Source organism: Oncorhynchus kisutch, linkage group LG21 (assembly GCF_002021735.2).
Source record: "Oncorhynchus kisutch isolate 150728-3 linkage group LG21, Okis_V2, whole genome shotgun sequence".
Lineage (NCBI taxonomy): Eukaryota > Metazoa > Chordata > Actinopteri > Salmoniformes > Salmonidae > Oncorhynchus > Oncorhynchus kisutch.
This window is the reverse complement of record NC_034194.2, coordinates 41682674-41700817: the sequence shown is the minus strand read 5'-3', so window position 1 is coordinate 41700817 and position 18144 is coordinate 41682674. Positions and strand designations below refer to the sequence as shown.

At 41.1% G+C, this 18144-nt stretch overlaps 1 protein-coding gene across 1 annotated transcript in view; it reads left to right on the top strand.

The window, feature by feature from the left end:
• LOC109882957 (YLP motif-containing protein 1) overlaps positions 1 to 18144 on the top strand; it is a 54692-nt gene that overhangs the window by 10176 nt on the left and 26372 nt on the right. Inside the window, exons 7-12 of the mRNA XM_031800522.1 lie at positions 3196 to 3340; positions 4372 to 4519; positions 5566 to 5661; positions 5807 to 5987; positions 6319 to 6345; positions 17172 to 17407. Of these exons, the coding sequence (XP_031656382.1) occupies positions 3196 to 3340; positions 4372 to 4519; positions 5566 to 5661; positions 5807 to 5987; positions 6319 to 6345; positions 17172 to 17407 (833 nt within the window). The remainder of the gene's footprint in view (positions 1 to 3195; positions 3341 to 4371; positions 4520 to 5565; positions 5662 to 5806; positions 5988 to 6318; positions 6346 to 17171; positions 17408 to 18144) is intronic.

Below are 18144 nucleotides of genomic sequence, written 5' to 3'. Positions count from 1 at the left end.
ATGCTTTTCAACGAGGAAAATGTGGAATTGCAATTTGGTTTACTTTTGGAATTTCCTGGAATTGAAATGGAATTGACCCCAACCCTAAGAGATGTGTATGTAAGATAGAAACTGTCTTGGTGAAACCTTGTCATTTTTTAATGACCACACTATATACAGTGCCTTGCGAAAGTATTCGGCCCCCTTGAACTTTGCGACCTTTTGCCACATTTCAGGCTTCAAACATAAAGATATAAAACTGTATTTTTTTGTGAAGAATCAACAACAAGTGGGACACAATCATGAAGTGGAACGACATTTATTGGATATTTCAACAACAAACAAAAAAAATCAAAAACTGAAAAATTGGGCGTGCAAAATTATTCAGCCCCCTTAAGTTAATACTTTTTAGCGCCACCTTTTGCTGCGATTACAGCTGTAAGTCGCTTGGGGTTATGTCTCTATCAGTTTTGCACATCGAGAGACTGATTTTTTTTTTCCATTCCTCCTTGCAAAAATTCTTCACAAAAAAATACAGTTTTATATCTTTATGTTTGAAGCCTGAAATGTGGCAAAAGGTCGCAAAGTTCAAGGGGGCCGAATACTTTCGCAAGGCACTGTATCAACTATATATCAATATATATCAAACTATACATTACATTTGGAAAGTATTCAGACCCCTTGACTTTTCCCACATTTTGTTACGTTACAGCCTTATTCTAAAATGGATGATTATTATATTATTATTTTTTTAAATCTCATCAATCTATACACAATACCCCATAATGACAAAGCAAAAACAATTTAAGATATTTTTGCAAATGTATAAAATAATTCACCTGAAATACCACATTTACAATAAGTATTCAGACAATTTACTCGGTACTTTGTTGATGCACCTTTGGCAGAAATTACAGCCTTGAGTTTTCTTGGGTATGACGCTACAGACGCTACAAGCTTGGCACACCTGTATTTGGGGAGTTTCTCCCATTCTTCCCTGCAGATCCTCTCAAACTGTCAGGTTGGATGGTGAGCGTCGCTGCACAGATATTTTCAGGTCTCTCCAGAGATGTTCGATCAGGTTCAAGTCCAGACTCTGGCTGGGCCACTCAGAGACGTGTCCTGAAGCTACTCCTGCGTTGTCTTGGCTGTCACCAGTATGCTTCACCGTAGGGATGGTGCCAGGTTTCCTCCAGGCTTGGCATTCAGGCCAAAGAGTTCAATCTTGGTTTCATCAGACCAGAGAATCTTGTTTCTCATGGTCTGAGAGTCCTTTAGGTGCCTTTTGGCAAACTCCAAGCGGGCTGTCATGTGCCTTTTACTGAGGAGTGGCTTCTGTCTGGCCACTCTACCATAAATGCCTGATTGGTGGAGTGCTGCAGAGATGGTTGTCCTTCTGGAAGGTTCTCCTGGTCACCTCCCTGACCAAGGCCTTTCTCTTCTGCTCAGTTTGGCCGGGCAGCCAGCTCTAGGAAGAGTCTTGGTGGTTCCAAATTCTTCCATTTCAGAATGATGGAGGCCACTGTGTTCTTGGGGACCTTCAATGCTGCAGAAATGTTTTGGTACCCTTCCCCAGATCTGTGCCTTGACACAATCCTGTCTCTGAGCTCTACGGACAATTCCTTCGACATCATGGCTTGGTTTTTGCTCTGACATGTACTGTCAACTGTGGTACCTTATATAGGCAGGTGTGTGCCTTTCCAAATCATGTCCAATCCAATTGAATTTACCACAGGTGGACTCCAATCAAGTTGTAGAAACATCTCAGTGATGATCAGTGGAAACGGTAATGCACCAGCTCAATTTCAAGTCTCATAGCAAAGGGTCTGAATACTTAAGGAAGGAGGTTTTCCATTTGGTGTAAAATACTTAAGTAAAAGTACTTGAAAGTTAATCTTAAGTAGTTTTCTGTACTTTACTATTAATATTTTGGAAAACTTTTACTTCACTACATTCCTAAAGAAAATAATGTACTTATTACTCCATACATTTTCCCTGTCACCCAACTCGTTACATTTTGAAGGCTTAGCAGGACAGGAAAAATGTCTAATTCACCCACTTATCAAGAGAACCCTGGTCATCCCTACTGCCTCTGATCTGGCAGACTCACTAAAACACATGCTCCATTTGTAAATGATCTTTGACAGTTGGAGCTTGCCCCTGGCTATCCGTAAATACATATTTTTTTAACTAGAAAATGTAGTGGTCTGGTTTGCTTTAATATAAGGAATTTGAAATGATTTATACTTTTGATACTTAAGTATATTTTATCAATTACATTTTCTTTTGACACTTAAGTATATTTAAAACCAAATACTTTTAGACTTTTACTTAAGTAGTATTTTACTGGATGACTTTCACTTTTACTTTGAGTCTATTCCTATTAAGGTATCTTTACTTTTACTCAAGTATGACATTTGGGTACTTTTTCTACCGCTGGGTATTTCAACAACAACAAAAAAATTCGCAATAATTTCTAAAACCCTGTTTTTGCTTCGTCATTATGGGGTATTGTGATGTCATTATGGGGTATTGTGATGTCATTATGGGGTATTGTGATGTCATTATGGGGTATTGTGATGTCATTATGGGGTATAGTGATGTCATTATGGGGTATTGTGATGTCATTATGGGGTATTGTGATGTCATTGTGGGGTATTGTGATGTCATTATGGGGTATTGTGATGTCATTATGGGGTATTGTGTGTAGATTGATGAGGGGGGGAAAACAGTCGAAACCATTTTAGTCTAGAGGTCTGAATATTTTTTAGTTTTTTCTTTATTTTTTACTATTTTCTACATTGTAGAATAATAGTGAAGACATCAAAACTATGAAATAACACATATGGAATCATATAGTAACAAATAGTGTTAAACAAATCAAAAATATATTTTATATTTGAGGTTCTCAGAAGTAGCCACCCTTTGTCTTGATGACAACTGTGCACATAGTTTTGATGTCTTCACTATTATTCACTTGAATGAGTAGGTGTGTCCAAATTTGACTGCCACTGTATATTTTTTTGAAATGCCATTTTTCACAACTGTTTTTTTGTGAGAGACCTCTGTATGTAGCCTGAGTACCTGTCTGATTGTTCTATCATTCTACTCATTGCCACCCTTTTGTGATAAGTGTACATGCATCCTCATGCATCCTACATCCTCTGTACATGCATATTAGCAAATGAATCACACAGCACTTTAAATACAATGTAGGTCTGTTTCTCTGGTACTGAACAGAGAAATGCAGGAGAATTTGACCGAGGGAGAGGCCCTGTCCATCACGTCTGACCCTAAGACGGAGCTCCCTGCTGGGCTACTGGGGCTGGAGATCCCCCCTGAGGTCCGGAGTGCCCTGCAGGTAAACCACCACACCCTGTTGATATAAAATATGACTACATCAAATTGATATATTTTACATAAAATATAGAATTGAACTGTTTGACATTTACATATAGAATTTAGCTGCAGGTAAATCTATAGGCATTTGTTTGACAGTACAGTTTTGTGTATTTTCTTTGAAGCTGTTTATTCAAGTAATTATATATATATATATATATATATATATATATATATATATATATATATATATATATATATATATATATATATATATATGTGTGTGTGTATATTTGTATATAGGGTTGCAAAATCCTATATATATATATGTGTGTATATTTGTATATAGGGTTGCAAAATCCTGGGAACTTTGAATAAATTCCCTGGTTTTCCAGAAATCCTGGTTTAGAGGGTTCCAGGTTTGCTGCTTGTTCCCTCCTGATTCTGGAATTTGGGAAAACCAGGGAATTTTTGGTTATAATGTTGGTTATAAACCTGGTTGTAATGTTGGTTGTAATGTTGGTTGTAATGTTGGTTGTAACCTGGTTGTAATGTTGGTTGTAATGTTGGTTGTAATGTTGGTTGTAATGTTGGTTGTAACCTGGTTATAATGTTGGTTGTAACCTGGTTGTAATGTTGGTTGTAACCTGGTTGTAATGTTGGTTGTAACCTGGTTGTAATGTTGGTTGTAACCTGGTTATAATGTTGGTTGTAACCTGGTTATAATGTTTGTTATAGACCTGGTTATAATAGGTGGTTATAATAGGTGGTTATAATAGGTGGTTATAATAGTTGGTTATAGACCTGGTTATAATGTTGGTTATAGACCTGGTTATAATAGTTGGTTATCAACCTGGTCGTAATATGGGTATAAACCTGGTTATAGTCCAACCTGGTTATATTTTACGAAGACCACTTTAATTATTGTCCGTTGTCATTTCCAGGTCACATACATATTTCTAACTCTTTTTTTATTTATTTTTAGTTACAAATTATAGATAATTACCCATTTTTCCAAAGGTGTTAACCTACATCACTGTTTCTCCACCCAAGGCGACCAATCTCATTTCTAACTCAACTGCTGCAAAAACAGTGACGTGGGGAGACACCAACCCTCAAGATACTGGGTACATGTCCTCCGTTCCTCCAGTCCCCAACGCACCAGTCATCCCGAAGACTGTCGACTATGGACATGGACATGGTAGGGAAAGAAACATGGAAATAGGAAGCAGTGTTGGGGTCAGTTCCTGTTCCAATTCCATTCAATTCAGAAAGTATTCTAAATTCCTGTTCCAATTCCATTCAATTCAGAAAAATATTCTAAATTCCTGTTCCAATTCCATTCAATTCAGAAAGTATTCTAAATTCCTGTTCCAATTCCATCCAATTCAGAAAGTATTCTAAATTCCTGTTCCAATTCCATCCAATTCAGAAAGTATTCTAAATTCCTGTTCCAATTCCAAATGGCCCTTATTGAAAAGCATTAAAGAGAATTGGATGCGTGAATGCGTATTGGAATTTGTTTTAGGAAATTGGTACATACACATGGTGATCAGATGTTAATGTTATACGGCTTCTTTTAATTGACTGATGTTAAAATGGAATAGCTTCTGTAAAAATATATAAATGGTAACTAAAGGTAACTAATGGTAACTAAAGGTAACTAAAGGTAACTAATGGTAACTAATGGTAACTAAAGGTAACTAATGGTAACTAAAGGATGCTCATTGGAAAGACACAAGCCACACTGTGTTATCTCCATCTTTAAAACCTATAGACCTGAAAGTGGTTATTCTGCTTCAGAAACACTTCCTTGTTTATTTTTCTATTATACAAATCAAATTGTATTTGTCACATACACATGGTGAGCAGATGTTAATGTTATACGACATGGTCACATACACATGGTTAGCAGATAATGCGAGTGTAGTGAAATGCTTGTGCTTCTAGTTCCGACAATACAGTAATATCTAACAAGTAATCTAACAATTTAACTAGGCATATAAGTTAAGAACAAATTCTTATTTTCAATGAGGCCTAGGGAACAGTGGGTTAACTACCTTGTTCGAGGGCAGAAAGACAGATTTTTACAGATTGTCATCTCGGGGATTCGATCTTGCAACCTTTCAGTTACTAGTCCAATGCTCTAACCACTGGGCTACCTGCCGCTCCAGGTACTTGTAGGCTGTGTGTGTGTGTTTTCCCTCTCCAAGACATTGACCCCCACATTTCCATGTTGCTATCCAGACCTGGGTGCTGCCACTGTGGAGCGGATCTCTTACGGTGAGAGGATTGTGTTGAGGCCTGATCCCTTACCCGACAGGGAGAGGAGCTATGAAAAAGGTGACTGTTTATTTTTGCATGGTGATTGTTTTGAAAGTTACTAACATTGGTTTTGCAGGTAGCAGCTAATTCTGTACGTCGCTTTGGGTAAAGGTGCCTGCTTAAATGGCATCGATTATAACGATAACCTCCTTTCCCCCTATAGAACTATTGGGCCCCCTGAGAGACCCCTACCACAGAGACCTGTACTACGACAGGCGACCGGTGAGCCCCTACATGGAGCGCAGGGAGTACAGCAGGGAGAGGGAGATGTACAGAGAAAAGGCTCCCATGGACTTTGAAAGAGAACGATACGAGAGGGAGCGCTATCCGCCTCGAGATGACAGGTATACCTGGTTACATTTAGTGGAGATTAAACTAGATGAAATACATGATATTGTTATGGGTTTAACGACGCCCACAGTGAATGCTACTGCGTGTGCGTGTGCGTGTGCGTGTGCGTGTGTGTGTGTGTGTGTGTGACATAACTACAGGCTCCACTAATGAATTTGTCTTCTGTTCTTGTTAATGCAATGAGTCTTATCGATCAAATATATTTCTAAGGCACTTTTTTACCTCAGCGGTTTTACAGAACTGTGTGACAGTGCTATGTAGAACTACCAAGAGGCAGGACATCCGTAATGTTTTGTTTCTGTGTTCTGTTCTTGCTGCTTCCAGCAAACACTCCATGGATGTTGATGACAGGTATTATACCACACTGTCACTGTGACTAGTCCAGCTGGTATTATATCACACTGTCACTGTGACTAGTCCAGCTGGTATTATATCACACTGTCACTGTGACTAGTCCAGCTGGTATTATACCACACTGTCACTGTGACTAGTCCAGCTGGTATTATACCACACTGTCACTGTGACTAGTCCAGCTGGTATTATATCACACTGTCACTGTGACTAGTCCAGCTGGTATTATATCACACTGTCACTGTGACTAGTCCAGCTGGTATTATATCACACTGTCACTGTGACTAGTCCAGCTGGTATTATATCACACTGTCACTGTGACTAGTCCAACTGGTATTATATCACACTGTCACTGTGACTAGTCCAGCTGGTATTATATCACACTGTGACTAGTCCAGCTGGTATTATATCACACTGTGACTAGTCCAGCTGGTATTATATCACACTGTGTTACTGTGACTAGTCCAGCTGGTATTATATCACACTGTCACTGTGACTAGTCCAGCTGGTATTATATCACACTGTCACTGTGACTAGTCCAGCTGGTATTATACCACACTGTCACTGTGACTAGTCCAGCTGGTATTATATCACACTGTCACTGTGACTAGTCCAGCTGGTATTATACCACACTGTCACTGTGACTAGTCCAGCTGGTATTATACCACACTGTCACTGTGACTAGTCCAGCTGGTATTATACCACACTGTCACTGTGACTAGTCCAGCTGGTATTATACTACACTGTCACTGTGACTAGTCCAGCTGGTATTATACCACACTGTCACTGTGACTAGTCCAGCTGGTATTATACCACACTGTCACTGTGACTAGTCCAGCTGGTATTATACCACACTGTCACTGTGACTAGTCCAGCTGGTATTATACCACACTGTGTCACTGTGACTAGTCCAGCTGCTATTATACCACACTGTGACTAGTCCAGCTGGTATTATACCACACTGTGTTACTGTGACTAGTCCAGCTGGTATTATACCACACTGTCACTGTGACTAGTCCAGCTGGTATTATACCACACTGTGTCACTGTGACTAGTCCAGCTGCTATTATACCACACTGTGACTAGTCCAGCTGGTATTATACCACACTGTGTTACTGTGACTAGTCCAGCTGGTATTATATCACACTGTGACTAGTCCAGCTGGTATTATATCACACTGTGACTAGTCCAGCTGGTATTATACCACACTGTGACTAGTCCAGCTGGTATTATATCACACTGTTAGTCCAGCTGGTATTATACCACACTGTCACTGTGACTAGTCCAGCTGGTATTATACCACACTGTGACTAGTCCAGCTGGTATTATATCACACTGTTAGTCCAGCTGGTATTATACCACACTGTGTTGCTGTGACTAGTCCAGCTGGTATTATATCACACTGTGACTAGTCCAGCTGGTATTATACCACACTGTCACTGTGACTAGTCCAGCTGGTATTATACCACACTGTTTTGCTGTGACTAGTCCAGCTGGTATTATATCACACTGTGACTAGTCCAGCTGGTATTATACCACACTGTCACTGTGACTAGTCCAGCTGGTATTATATCACACTGTGACTAGTCCAGCTGGTATTATATCACACTGTGTTACTGTGACTAGTCCAACTGGTATTATATCACACTGTGACTAGTCCAGCTGGTATTATCTCACACTGTGACTAGTCCAGCTGGTATTATCTCACACTGTGACTAGTCCAGCTGGTATTATATCACACTGTGACTAGTCCAGCTGGTATTATATCACACTGTGTTACTGTGACTAGTCCAGCTGGTATTATATCACACTGTTAGTCCAGCTGGTATTATACCACACTGTCACTGTGACTAGTCCAGCTGGTATTATACCACACTGTGACTAGTCCAGCTGGTATTATATCACACTGTGACTAGTCCAGCTGGTATTATATCACACTGTGACTAGTCCAGCTGGTATTATATCACACTGTGTTACTGTGACTAGTCCAGCTGGTATTATATCACACTGTGACTAGTCCAGCTGGTATTATATCACACTGTGACTAGTCCAGCTGGTATTATATCACACTGTGACTAGTCCAGCTGGTATTATATCACACTGTGACTAGTCCAACTGGTATTATATCACACTGTGACTAGTCCAGCTGGTATTATATCACACTGTAACTAGTCCAGCTGGTATTATATCACACTGTGACTAGTCCAGCTGGTATTATATCACACTGTGACTAGTCCAACTGGTATTATATCACACTGTGACTAGTCCAGCTGGTATTATATCACACTGTGACTAGTCCAGCTGGTATTATATCACACTGTGACTAGTCCAGCTGGTATTATATCACACTGTGACTAGTCCAGCTGGTATTATATCTCACTGTGACTAGTCCAGCTGGTATTATATCACACTGTGACTAGTCCAGCTGGTATTATACCACACTGTGACTAGTCCAGCTGGTATTATACCACACTGTGACTAGTCCAGCTGGTATTATATCTCACTGTGACTAGTCCAGCTGGTATTATATCTCACTGTGACTAGTCCAGCTGGTATTATACCACACTGTGACTAGTCCAGCTGGTATTATACCACACTGTGTTACTGTGACTAGTCCAACTGGTATTATATCACACTGTGACTAGTCCAGCTGGTATTATATCACACTGTGACTAGTCCAGCTGGTATTATATCACACTGTGACTAGTCCAGCTGGTATTATATCACACTGTCACTGTGACTAGTCCAGCTGGTATTATATCACACTGTCACTGTGACTAGTCCAGCTGGTATTATATCACACTGTCACTGTGACTAGTCCAGCTGGTATTATACCACACTGTCACTGTGACTAGTCCAGCTGGTATTATACCACACTGTCACTGTGACTAGTCCAGCTGGTATTATACCACACTGTCACTGTGACTAGTCCAGCTGGTATTATACCACACTGTCACTGTGACTAGTCCAGCTGGTATTATACCACACTGTCACTGTGACTAGTCCAGCTGGTATTATACCACACTGTCACTGTGACTAGTCCAGCTGGTATTATACCACACTGTCACTGTGACTAGTCCAGCTGGTATTATACCACACTGTCACTGTGACTAGTCCAGCTGGTATTATACCACACTGTCACTGTGACTAGTCCAGCTGGTATTATACCACACTGTCACTGTGACTAGTCCAGCTGGTATTATACCACACTGTGTTACTGTGACTAGTCCAGCTGGTATTATATCACACTGTGACTAGTCCAGCTGGTATTATATCACACTGTGACTAGTCCAGCTGGTATTATACCACACTGTGACTAGTCCAGCTGGTATTATATCACACTGTCACTGTGACTAGTCCAGCTGGTATTATACCACACTGTCACTGTGACTAGTCCAGCTGGTATTATACCACACTGTCACTGTGACTAGTCCAGCTGGTATTATACCACACTGTCACTGTGACTAGTCCAGCTGGTATTATACCACACTGTGTTACTGTGACTAGTCCAGCTGGTATTATATCACACTGTGACTAGTCCAGCTGGTATTATATCACACTGTGACTAGTCCAGCTGGTATTATACCACACTGTGACTAGTCCAGCTGGTATTATATCACACTGTTAGTCCAGCTGGTATTATACCACACTGTTAGTCCAGCTGGTATTATACCACACTGTCACTGTGACTAGTCCAGCTGGTATTATACCACACTGTGACTAGTCCAGCTGGTATTATACCACACTGTGACTAGTCCAGCTGGTATTATATCACACTGTTAGTCCAGCTGGTATTATACCACACTGTGTTGCTGTGACTAGTCCAGCTGGTATTATATCACACTGTGACTAGTCCAACTGGTATTATATCACACTGTAACTAGTCCAGCTGGTATTATATCACACTGTGACTAGTCCAGCTGGTATTATACCACACTGTCACTGTGACTAGTCCAGCTGGTATTATATCACACTGTGACTAGTCCAGCTGGTATTATATCACACTGTGTTACTGTGACTAGTCCAACTGGTATTATATCACACTGTGACTAGTCCAGCTGGTATTATCTCACACTGTGACTAGTCCAGCTGGTATTATATCACACTGTGACTAGTCCAGCTGGTATTATATCACACTGTGTTACTGTGACTAGTCCAGCTGGTATTATATCACACTGTCACTGTGACTAGTCCAGCTGGTATTATACCACACTGTGACTAGTCCAGCTGGTATTATACCACACTGTGACTAGTCCAGCTGGTATTATATCACACTGTGACTAGTCCAGCTGGTATTATATCACACTGTGTTACTGTGACTAGTCCAGCTGGTATTATATCACACTGTGACTAGTCCAGCTGGTATTATATCACACTGTGACTAGTCCAGCTGGTATTATATCACACTGTGACTAGTCCAGCTGGTATTATATCACACTGTGACTAGTCCAGCTGGTATTATATCACACTGTGTTACTGTGACTAGTCCAACTGGTATTATATCACACTGTGACTAGTCCAACTGGTATTATATCACACTGTGACTAGTCCAGCTGGTATTATATCACACTGTGACTAGTCCAGCTGGTATTATATCTCACTGTGACTAGTCCAGCTGGTATTATATCACACTGTGACTAGTCCAGCTGGTATTATATCACACTGTGACTAGTCCAGCTGGTATTATACCACACTGTGACTAGTCCAGCTGGTATTATACCACACTGTGACTTGTCCAGCTGGTATTATATCTCACTGTGACTAGTCCAGCTGGTATTATACCACACTGTGACTAGTCCAGCTGGTATTATATCACACTGTGTTACTGTGACTAGTCCAACTGGTATTATATCACACTGTGACTAGTCCAGCTGGTATTATATCACACTGTGACTAGTCCAGCTGGTATTATATCACACTGTGACTAGTCCAGCTGGTATTATATCACACTGTGACTAGTCCAGCTGGTATTATATCACACTGTGACTAGTCCAGCTGGTATTATATCACACTGTGACTAGTCCAGCTGGTATTATATCACACTGTGACTAGTCCAGCTGGTATTATATCACACTGTGACTAGTCCAGCTGGTATTATATCACACTGTGACTAGTCCAGCTGGTATTATATCACACTGTGTTACTGTGACTAGTCCAGCTGGTATTATATCACACTGTTAGTCCAGCTGGTATTATACCACACTGTGACTAGTCCAGCTGGTATTATATCACACTGTGTTACTGTGACTAGTCCAACTGGTATTATATCACACTGTGACTAGTCCAGCTGGTATTATATCACACTGTGACTAGTCCAGCTGGTATTATATCACACTGTGACTAGTCCAGCTGGTATTATATCACACTGTGACTAGTCCAGCTGGTATTATATCACACTGTGACTAGTCCAGCTGGTATTATATCACACTGTGACTAGTCCAGCTGGTATTATATCACACTGTGACTAGTCCAGCTGGTATTATATCACACTGTGACTAGTCCAGCTGGTATTATATCACACTGTGACTAGTCCAGCTGGTATTATATCACACTGTGTTACTGTGACTAGTCCAGCTGGTATTATATCACACTGTTAGTCCAGCTGGTATTATACCACACTGTCACTGTGACTAGTCCAGCTGGTATTATACCACACTGTGACTAGTCCAGCTGGTATTATATCACACTGTGTTACTGTGACTAGTCCAACTGGTATTATATCACACTGTGACTAGTCCAGCTGGTATTATATCACACTGTGACTAGTCCAGCTGGTATTATACCACACTGTGACTAGTCCAGCTGGTATTATACCACACTGTGACTTGTCCAGCTGGTATTATATCTCACTGTGACTAGTCCAGCTGGTATTATACCACACTGTGACTAGTCCAGCTGGTATTATACCACACTGTGACTAGTCCAGCTGGTATTATATCACACTGTGTTACTGTGACTAGTCCAACTGGTATTATATCACACTGTGACTAGTCCAGCTGGTATTATATCACACTGTGACTAGTCCAGCTGGTATTATATCACACTGTGACTAGTCCAGCTGGTATTATATCACACTGTGACTAGTCCAGCTGGTATTATATCACACTGTGACTAGTCCAGCTGGTATTATATCACACTGTGACTAGTCCAGCTGGTATTATATCACACTGTGACTAGTCCAGCTGGTATTATATCACACTGTGACTAGTCCAGCTGGTATTATATCACACTGTGTTACTGTGACTAGTCCAGCTGGTATTATATCACACTGTTAGTCCAGCTGGTATTATACCACACTGTCACTGTGACTAGTCCAGCTGGTATTATACCACACTGTGACTAGTCCAGCTGGTATTATATCACACTGTGTTACTGTGACTAGTCCAACTGGTATTATATCACACTGTGACTAGTCCAACTGGTATTAAATCACACTGTGACTAGTCCAGCTGGTATTATATCACACTGTGTTACTGTGACTAGTCCAGCTGGTATTATATCACACTGTGTTACTGTGACTAGTCCAGCTGGTATTATACCACACTGTGACTAGTCCAGCTGGTATTATATCACACTGTGACTAGTCCAGCTGGTATTATATCACACTGTGACTAGTCCAGCTGGTATTATATCACACTGTGTTACTGTGACTAGTCCAACTGGTATTATATCACACTGTGACTAGTCCAGCTGGTATTATATCACACTCTGACTAGTCCAGCTGGTATTATATCACACTGTGACTAGTCCAGCTGGTATTATATCACACTGTGACTAGTCCAGCTGGTATTATATCACACTGTGACTAGTCCAGCTGGTATTATATCTCACTGTGACTAGTCCAGCTGGTATTATATCACACTGTTAGTCCAGCTGGTATTATACCACACTGTGTTGCTGTGACTAGTCCAGCTGGTATTATATCACACTGTGACTAGTCCAACTGGTATTATATCACACTGTAACTAGTCCAGCTGGTATTATATCACACTGTGACTAGTCCAGCTGGTATTATACCACACTGTCACTGTGACTAGTCCAGCTGGTATTATATCACACTGTGACTAGTCCAGCTGGTATTATATCACACTGTGTTACTGTGACTAGTCCAACTGGTATTATATCACACTGTGACTAGTCCAGCTGGTATTATCTCACACTGTGACTAGTCCAGCTGGTATTATATCACACTGTGACTAGTCCAGCTGGTATTATATCACACTGTGTTACTGTGACTAGTCCAGCTGGTATTATATCACACTGTCACTGTGACTAGTCCAGCTGGTATTATACCACACTGTGACTAGTCCAGCTGGTATTATACCACACTGTGACTAGTCCAGCTGGTATTATATCACACTGTGACTAGTCCAGCTGGTATTATATCACACTGTGTTACTGTGACTAGTCCAGCTGGTATTATATCACACTGTGACTAGTCCAGCTGGTATTATATCACACTGTGACTAGTCCAGCTGGTATTATATCACACTGTGACTAGTCCAGCTGGTATTATATCACACTGTGACTAGTCCAGCTGGTATTATATCACACTGTGTTACTGTGACTAGTCCAACTGGTATTATATCACACTGTGACTAGTCCAACTGGTATTATATCACACTGTGACTAGTCCAGCTGGTATTATATCACACTGTGACTAGTCCAGCTGGTATTATATCTCACTGTGACTAGTCCAGCTGGTATTATATCACACTGTGACTAGTCCAGCTGGTATTATATCACACTGTGACTAGTCCAGCTGGTATTATACCACACTGTGACTAGTCCAGCTGGTATTATACCACACTGTGACTTGTCCAGCTGGTATTATATCTCACTGTGACTAGTCCAGCTGGTATTATACCACACTGTGACTAGTCCAGCTGGTATTATATCACACTGTGTTACTGTGACTAGTCCAACTGGTATTATATCACACTGTGACTAGTCCAGCTGGTATTATATCACACTGTGACTAGTCCAGCTGGTATTATATCACACTGTGACTAGTCCAGCTGGTATTATATCACACTGTGACTAGTCCAGCTGGTATTATATCACACTGTGACTAGTCCAGCTGGTATTATATCACACTGTGACTAGTCCAGCTGGTATTATATCACACTGTGTTACTGTGACTAGTCCAGCTGGTATTATATCACACTGTTAGTCCAGCTGGTATTATACCACACTGTGACTAGTCCAGCTGGTATTATATCACACTGTGTTACTGTGACTAGTCCAACTGGTATTATATCACACTGTGACTAGTCCAGCTGGTATTATATCACACTGTGACTAGTCCAGCTGGTATTATATCACACTGTGACTAGTCCAGCTGGTATTATATCACACTGTGACTAGTCCAGCTGGTATTATATCACACTGTGACTAGTCCAGCTGGTATTATATCACACTGTGACTAGTCCAGCTGGTATTATATCACACTGTGACTAGTCCAGCTGGTATTATATCACACTGTGACTAGTCCAGCTGGTATTATATCACACTGTGACTAGTCCAGCTGGTATTATATCACACTGTGTTACTGTGACTAGTCCAGCTGGTATTATATCACACTGTTAGTCCAGCTGGTATTATACCACACTGTCACTGTGACTAGTCCAGCTGGTATTATACCACACTGTGACTAGTCCAGCTGGTATTATATCACACTGTGTTACTGTGACTAGTCCAACTGGTATTATATCACACTGTGACTAGTCCAGCTGGTATTATATCACACTGTGACTAGTCCAGCTGGTATTATACCACACTGTGACTAGTCCAGCTGGTATTATACCACACTGTGACTTGTCCAGCTGGTATTATATCTCACTGTGACTAGTCCAGCTGGTATTATACCACACTGTGACTAGTCCAGCTGGTATTATACCACACTGTGACTAGTCCAGCTGGTATTATATCACACTGTGTTACTGTGACTAGTCCAACTGGTATTATATCACACTGTGACTAGTCCAGCTGGTATTATATCACACTGTGACTAGTCCAGCTGGTATTATATCACACTGTGACTAGTCCAGCTGGTATTATATCACACTGTGACTAGTCCAGCTGGTATTATATCACACTGTGACTAGTCCAGCTGGTATTATATCACACTGTGACTAGTCCAGCTGGTATTATATCACACTGTGACTAGTCCAGCTGGTATTATATCACACTGTGACTAGTCCAGCTGGTATTATATCACACTGTGTTACTGTGACTAGTCCAGCTGGTATTATATCACACTGTTAGTCCAGCTGGTATTATACCACACTGTCACTGTGACTAGTCCAGCTGGTATTATACCACACTGTGACTAGTCCAGCTGGTATTATATCACACTGTGTTACTGTGACTAGTCCAACTGGTATTATATCACACTGTGACTAGTCCAACTGGTATTAAATCACACTGTGACTAGTCCAGCTGGTATTATATCACACTGTGTTACTGTGACTAGTCCAGCTGGTATTATATCACACTGTGTTACTGTGACTAGTCCAGCTGGTATTATACCACACTGTGACTAGTCCAGCTGGTATTATATCACACTGTGACTAGTCCAGCTGGTATTATATCACACTGTGACTAGTCCAGCTGGTATTATATCACACTGTGTTACTGTGACTAGTCCAACTGGTATTATATCACACTGTGACTAGTCCAGCTGGTATTATATCACACTCTGACTAGTCCAGCTGGTATTATATCACACTGTGACTAGTCCAGCTGGTATTATATCACACTGTGACTAGTCCAGCTGGTATTATATCACACTGTGACTAGTCCAGCTGGTATTATATCTCACTGTGACTAGTCCAGCTGGTATTATATCACACTGTGACTAGTCCAGCTGGTATTATACCACACTGTGACTAGTCCAGCTGGTATTATACCACACTGTGACTAGTCCAGCTGGTATTATATCACACTGTGTTACTGGACTAGTCACAGTAACACAGTGTGATATTTTACCAGCTGGACTAGTCACAGTGTGATATAATACCAGTTGGACTAGTCACAGTGTGATATAATACCAGTTGGACTAGTCACAGTAACACAGTGTGATATAATACCAGCTGGACTAGTCCCACTGTGTTACTGTGACTAGTCCAACTGGTATTATATCACACTGTGACTAGTCCAGCTGGTATTATATCACACTGTGACTAGTCCAGCTGGTATTATATCACACTGTGACTTGTCCAACTGGTATTATATCACACTGTGACTAGTCCAGCTGGTATTATATCACACTGTGTCACTGTGACTAGTCCAGCTGGTATTATATCACACTGTGACTAGTCCAGCTGGTATTATATCACACTGTGACTAGTCCAGCTGGTATTATATCACACTGTGACTAGTCCAGCTGGTATTATATCACACTGTGACTTGTCCAACTGGTATTATATCACACTGTGACTAGTCCAGCTGGTATTATATCACACTGTGTCACTGTGACTAGTCCAGCTGGTATTATATCACACTGTGACTAGTCCAGCTGGTATTATATCACACTGTGACTAGTCCAACTGGTATTATATCACACTGTGACTAGTCCGGCTGGTTGTTGTGGCCTTGTGAATGCTGCCTGCTCCGGGGCCTGCGTGTTCACAAAGCATCTAAGAGTTAAGAGTGCTGATCTAGGATCAGGTCCTATATTATCATATTCATCATGATCTAAAAGGGGAAACTGATCCAAGATCAGCAGCCCGATTTACTTTTTAAAAAACTATTTTTTGTAACTACCGGTCCAGATCTGCAGTGTTCTGGGGGATTTTCATCGTGTGTCTCTCTTATCTCTCCAGACAACCCTCAGGCCATCCTCGCCCCGGTCCCCCACCTCCTCGCCCGGGCTACAGGGACAGAGATATGAGGGAGAGGGAGGGCAGCCGGACCAGTAGAGACAGAGAGGATACTTATGGAAGACCTGGGGGTTATGACAGACCTCCGTTTGAGCGCGGGCCTGAACGTGGGCCTGAGCGCTACGACCATGGTGACGAGCGCGGGCCGGAGCGCTACAACCATGGTGCTTCAGCATATGGTAAGACATGCTATGTACTGCGGTCTCTAACAAACATATGGTAAGACATGCTATGTACTGCGGTCTCTAACAAACATATGGTAAGACATGCTATGTACTGTGGTCTCTAACAAACATATGCTAAGACATGCTATGTACTGTGGTCTCTAACAAACATATGCTAAGACATGCTATGTACTGCGGTCTCTAACAAACATATGCTAAGACATGCTATGTACTGCGGTCTCTAATAAACATATGGTAAGACATGCTATGTACTGCAGTATCTAACAAACATACACTCCCTTTCAAAAGTTTGGGGTGACTTATAAATGTCCTTGTTTTTGAAAGAAAAGCGCATGTTTTGTCCATTAAAATATAATCAGATTGATCAGAAATATAGTGTGGATATTGTTAATGTTGTAAATGACTATTGTAGCTGGAAACGGATACATTTTTTAATGGAATATCTACATAGGCGTACAGAGGCCCATTATCAGCAACCATCACTCCTATGTTCCAATGGCACGTTGTGTTAGCTAATCCAAGTTTATCATTTTAAAAGGATAACTGATCATTAGAAAACCCTTTTGCAATTATGTTAGCACAGCTGAAAACTGTTGTCCTGATTTAAAGAGGCAATAAAACTGTCCTTCTTTAGACTAGTTTAGTATCTGGAGCATCAGCATTTGTGGGATCGATTACAGGCTCAAAATGGTCAGAAACCAAAGCACTTTCTTCTGAAACACGTCAGTCTA